Below are 6000 nucleotides of genomic sequence, written 5' to 3'. Positions count from 1 at the left end.
ATCATGAGAGATGCGATAATATAATATATATGATTAGAGTAAAAGCTCTCAGAAATGGATGTGGGGGTAACCACTCTCAATTTCCCAATTTGTGATCCTTATTCTTGCGCAGGAGAGGAAGTGGGCAAAGAACGCCCCCTCTCACAGTGTCCCTGCCCTCCCCAGAAACCTAGCCCGACAGTAGGCTGAGCTCAGGTCACAACTCTTCACAACTAGCCCCGCAGGCAGTAGCTGTTCTCTGGATCAAGCTCCGCCTGCCCTAGACTCCGCCCCCTCCGAGTTGGCCGGCTGTCCGGCCGCGCCTCCAGGACCGGTATCGGAGATTCCCGAGCTTTCCCGATCCCTTCCCGGCTTCCCTCGGGACACTGGCGTGGAGGCGGCGGAGATTGCCGAGAGACGTTGACCCCGCCTCCCTCCCCGATTTCAGCCGCCACCGCCCCCTTTCCACAGCCTCCAGCGCGGGCCTGAGTCCTACGTCCCGGTCCCTCCTTCCTTCTTTCTCTCTCCCCGCCTTCCCGGTTGCTGCCACAGTGGCGGGTCGGAGGATCCCGGCCAGTCAGCTCGCTCCTGCCGCGCGCTCCTCCTCCTCCCAAATAAACAGCCCTCCCCGCGCCTCGGGAGGCCGGACCGCCCCCTTCCTCCCTCGGACGGCGTGTTGTGAGGGAGAGAGTGAGTGAGCGTCGCGGGCCGGCGGCGACCCTGGGAGCGCGAGAGGCGGGGCGGCGAGGCGCGACGGGCCGGCCGGTCGGCGGCGCGTGTGTGTGGGCGGGAGCGCGAGCGAGTGCCCGTCGCGACCACCAAGCAGCCCGCGCCCACGAACGCGCCTGCGGGCGGGCGACCGAACGGCGAGGAGCGGCGGCGGCGCCGGGCCCGCGCGCACGCACGCACGCACGCGGGGGGCGGGGCAGGCGCGCTCCCGCCTGTCGCGACAGTCGGGGCCGAGGTCCAGGGGGTGGTGGCCTGTCGCGGGTCGCCCGGCTCCCGGAGGCGAGGGGGGCGCGGGCGGATGGCGGAAGGCGCCCAGCAGCAGCAGCAGCAGCAGCCCCAGCTCGGGCCCGGTGCCGCTGCCCGGGGCATGAAGCGGGAATCGGAGCTGGAGCTGCCGGTGCCCGGAGCGGGAGGAGACGGAGCCGAGCCCGGCCTGAGCAAGCGGCCGCGCACCGAGGAGGCGGCAGCCGACGGCGGTGGCGGGATGCAGGTGACCGCGCGGGACGGGTGTCCCGTTATCACGGGATGCGGGCGGGACCGGGAGGGGTGGCCCCAGGCTCCCGGCGTGGAGGCGGGTGGGGGGAGGGCTTCGGGGTCCCGGGTGGGAGGTGGGGGTGGCAGAACGCGGGCCGGGCCCGGCCTTGCTGAAGGTGGGCGAGCTTGGGTTTGGAGCTGCAGGATCCCGGTGTGTCCGAGAGGGTCCGGATTCTTCAGAGAATGAAGGGATAGCGCGAGTCAATAGGTTTTGGGGGGAAATCGAACATGATTGGGATGCAGTCCATTTCTTTACACCCTTCCTTGGTTCCTTGGGGAATCGGGAATCCCGGGTCGGTTGTCAGAGGAGAGGCGTTGGGCCGAGTGGAGGAAGAAGAGGGGATCCGGTGGGAACGCTCCCGAAAAGAAAGGGTACCTTTTGGATAGCTTTCTGCACACGCTGGGACAGGGAAGTGAGAGGCATTTGAAGGAGAGGCGTGAAAGGCGAAAAACTCCTGGAGAGAGCCCAAAGAGGATGTGGCTTAGGTTGTGGGTTCAATCAGTTACACAGGGAGTGCACGGAGTTTGGTAGTGTGGGGATACCGTGGTGCCTGTCTCATTAATTTTGTGGCGCATGCTAATGAGTGAAGAGAGACACAGAACATGTTCCTCCTGTACTTTGCCAATGGTATGCTACATCTCTGGGACACTCCAAGCTCTTTAATGCTCTCAGGTACAGAAGAAAATGTGTAGAGCTATTACAAGACTGGATTCTGAGTTGTGGGCCTAAGGACAAGGAGGCTGATTAGGGTGGGGAATGAGAAAAGTATTGATGATGTCAGTTACTTCCCAGTGTGAGGAAGGGCTTGAAACCTTTTAGGATTTTGTCTCTGTTCAGAAAATGCTTGTTATAAATTGGTGGGGTTCCCCCAGCATCAGTTGTTTGTAGACATCTGTCTAATTCTCGTGGAATCATAGAATGTTAGAAGGGACCAAAGGCATGATCATTTTTTGCAGCGGTTCTTAACCCGTATAAGATTTAGAAGATTCTTTTTTTTTTTTTTTCCTATGCATTTTTCTGTGATGTCTCTATTTCTCACTTGTCAGGATCGATGATAAGGCTTGGAAGATTCTTATGTAGAATCGTTTGTATGAGCTTTTTGGTGAAGAGTCAATTTTCAGCATTTTTTTGGAGGGCGGGATTCCAGTCCCATCGTATTTTCACCATCTCTTTTTATAGATGGTGAATCAAAAATCCAGAGGACTAGTGACTTGCCTAAGGCCACCCATGTAGTTGGTTGTAAAACTAGAACCAGGAGCTTGGCTTTCTCATTCCTATTCCTGTGCTCTCTTCATTACACCACTCTTGGAAATCTCTGCAGTGCTAAAAGACTTCCTGTGCTCTGCTGCCTGCTTTTTCAAGGCTCTGCCTGACTTCCTGTGTTAGAGACAGAGCTGTACTTAAGCCTGGCATGCTTGTTGTGTGCCTATTGGTCTCCTTGCAGAGTCCACCCTGTTACTTCTGTTGGTTTGGGTACAATGACACTCTTGGTGTCTATTTGTGAGTCCTTTTGTTTGCCTGCTTTTATTCTTCATTAGAAGAAGTCTGTGGGGGGGTAGGGTAGGGGGTGGGGGAAAGGGGGGAGAAATGACCCAAACATTGTATGCACATATGAATAAAATAAAATAATAATAATTAAAAAAAGAAGTCTGTCAAGCAGAGAAGTAAAAGCTTAGTACCAGGGACCAAATATAGGGGAATAGAGGGAGACTTCAGGTGAGGTGAGTTATCATTGGATGGTAAGGAGGGAAGACTGGGTAGAGATGCTGGGGAGCATATTCTACCAGGTGTGTTCCACTTGATATCTGTGCATGTACATATGTATTCATTAATTTTTTTGACTAATCATAGTTAATAGTGAATCCCTTCTTTTCACCTGGGGCCCATTATTTGCTGGTTACCTTCTAATTGGCTAAGGATAGCAATACTTGGAAATGGAGCCATGTACAGGGACTTTGGGGATGTGCAGAGGAAGGAGTGGAGTAGGTCCCTTGGGTACACTTGGACAACTTAGAACTATCTCACAATCTTTTTTTCTGTTCTGTGTGTTTATGGATGGTCTTTATTTTTCACTTTGTATGTTCTCATTATTGTAGCTTCATCACACCACATCATAAACCATCATTGATTTAGCCCAATGCCTTCAGTTAGATGTTATCATGGGGAAAGCCCTTGTTTTGGGGCCTCTGTTTCTTAGTCATAAAAATAAGTGTTTGTGCAAAATGATTTCTAAGTTGTCTTCAAAAAAATATAAGCCACATTCCCTGTTCTTGAGGTGGGTATGATCTGGGTGGGGAGACAAATGGTTGAAAAGTTCAAAAAAGATGTGTGTGTTTACATGTTAATATTCATTTAACTAATGTTTATTGAGCCAGGCACCCTTTTAACTCTAGGGAATATAGCAGTGAACAAAGAAAGGCCCTGTTCTTGTGGAACAAATATTCTAATGGGACGGATATCTAATAAAGACAGCGACTTTTGTTGGTGGTGATAAGGGGTAGGAAGAAAAGTCAAGCAGGGAAAGGGATAGAGAATGACAAAGATGGTCATAACTCTGTAGGAGATCTTTGAGGGAAGTAAGGGAAGAGGGACCCAGAATACCAAGGCTTTGAGAGAAAAGTGTGCATGGGGTGTTGAAAACCAGCAGACCACTGTAGCTGGAGCACAGCCTTCAGGATCATTCTCAGGAAATGCCTATAGGCCCTATGTGAATATCTCAAGTAGTCAGTCTTTTGATATAAATTTGTCATAAAGTATGTGCTTTTTCTTACATTTTAACACAAATGGAGGTTTTTTGAAGTCCTAGATCTGTCCTTGAAGCCTTCCCTGACAGTGTAGCTGATACTAGTTAGACCTTGCTTTTACTCCCTGGTATACTTATACTTATTTATCCTTCTTCTGGTATTGTCCCCATGACTTTATTATTCTTATTCCCTAGTTGGACTGTAAGATTTCAAAAGACAGGATTCATGTGTATTTATCCTTCATAATACTTGACAGTTTTGGGCTTATGGGTAAGTGCTCAGTGCCTATCTAAATGAAGGTGAAGGACTGGGGGAGTGGGTCAAGTGGTAGAGCGCCTGCCTAGCAAGTATGAGGCCCTGAGTTCAAACCCCAGTACCACCACCACCAAAAAAAAAAAAAAAAAATATGGCAAAACATTATCTGTTTGGAGGTGTGGCTCAAGCGCTAGAGTGCCTGCTTTGTAAGTGTAAAGCCTTGAGTTCAAACCCCAGTCTCACCAAAATAAATAAGTAAAAAAACAAATAAATAAAATGAAATTGAAATTTACCTTTCATATATAGTTAAGAAATTTTAAAAATTCATGAAAATCTGTGGTGGGGATACTGTTACAAAATTTCCCACTCCCTTTGAGTGCTAAAGGATTAATCCTTTTTTTACACAATAAAGCTATTTATTGGGGTTAATTTCTGAAGGCTACTTACTAAATAGAGCTACAACTGTAAGATTCTGACTCCAAAGCTGCACCCTGTTGGATTGCAGCCACTAAACTTCTGGAATAAATTATTACTTCCCAAAGTGGAGTCCAGGTGACTCCGGAGAGCCACTGGTTGCTTGTGTTACAAGTCTTAAGCTCAGGAGGAACTAGGGGAGAGGAAGCCTTATGTGGATGGAAGGAGTCAGTGCGGGCCTGGAAATAGTAGAGAAACCTGAACTATGGAGGAGGAGGAGAGAAATAAAGGAATTCAGTTTGAAAACTGGAATACAGTCTGAGAAATGTACTTAGTTGTTAAAGAGGTTTCTTGGAAATGGTTACTCTAACTTGGTGGAAAGCTAAATGAGTTACATGTATAGATATTAGAGGTTCATTTCACTTTAAGCAAATCTGATATGTATGAAATTTAGTTTCTGTAAATATACCAGGGAATGAATTCTTTTCATCAATTTTTCTAGTGAATGTACATTTTTCTAGTGATTATAGAAAATTCGATTTTTGTGCAACTTTCTAGGAACTTGGCTGCTGTGTAAGGTAAGATGCAACTTAATTATTTCTTAGAGCTTTCAGCAAAATTCTTTATAGTAGATATATGATTATTATGTGGCCAAGTAATTGCTTTTGAACATAGAGTCATAAATTCAGATTAGCTGAGTGTGTTCAGCTTCTGTTCATAGTAATTGGGAGACTTCCTTTCTCAGGGAAGTTCCAGTAGGCTGCAGTTGCTTTGTGAATCTCTGTTGATCTAGTCTTATCTTTTCACTTGCTTGTTCCTGGGTTAATTTCCTTCTAGGTGGTGTCTCTTTGGACCTTCATTTGGATATTTGGTTCTGAAATTGAGCATGGTGCAACCCTTTGAGTAAAGTTACACAAATAATGTGGTTTCCTTACAAGTAATTTCATGAACAGTATCTCACTAAAATTACTGAAATTTCTATTTCTATCTGTGGCAGCCTGAGTCACAAAAAATACCATGGACTGGGTGGTGTAAATAACAGGTACCAACATATCTGGTGAGGACCCAGTTCCTGGCATGCAGATAGGACCTTCTGGTTATATCCTCAGGTGGCCTTTCTTCAATGTGTCCTGAGGAGAGAGAGCAAACGAGAGCTTTTTTTTTTGTATGTGTGTGTGAATTTAGGGCCTTAAGCTTACTAGGCAAGCACTCTTACTACTTGAACCACATCCTCAGTCCCTTTTGCTTTAGTTTTATTTCCCATATAGGGTCTTTTGCCTTTGACCAGGCCAACCCTGGACTGAAATCCTCCTACCTTTACCTCCTGAGTTTGCTTGCGGTCAT

General features: G+C 47.8%; 1 protein-coding gene across 27 annotated transcripts in view; it reads left to right on the top strand.

Moving 5' to 3' along the window:
• The first annotated feature begins 921 nt into the window (after window positions 1-921).
• Window positions 922-6000, top strand: part of Rbfox2 (RNA binding fox-1 homolog 2) — a 247718-nt gene continuing 242639 nt past the window's right edge. For 4 of the 27 annotated variants that reach the window (XM_074084360.1, XM_074084367.1, XM_074084361.1 and 1 more), the window contains exon 1: window positions 928-1198. In XM_074084360.1, coding sequence (XP_073940461.1) covers window positions 1007-1198 — 192 coding nt within the window. In that variant the 5' untranslated portion in view covers window positions 928-1006. Of the gene's footprint in view, window positions 1199-6000 lie in introns of all 27 variants that reach the window. The other 23 variants (XR_012450990.1, XM_074084368.1, XM_074084349.1 and 20 more) reach the window with 11 other exon arrangements.

Source organism: Castor canadensis, chromosome 8 (assembly GCF_047511655.1).
Source record: "Castor canadensis chromosome 8, mCasCan1.hap1v2, whole genome shotgun sequence".
Lineage (NCBI taxonomy): Eukaryota > Metazoa > Chordata > Mammalia > Rodentia > Castoridae > Castor > Castor canadensis.
Note: the sequence above shows the minus strand (reverse complement) of the source record. Positions and strands in the feature narration are given on the sequence as shown.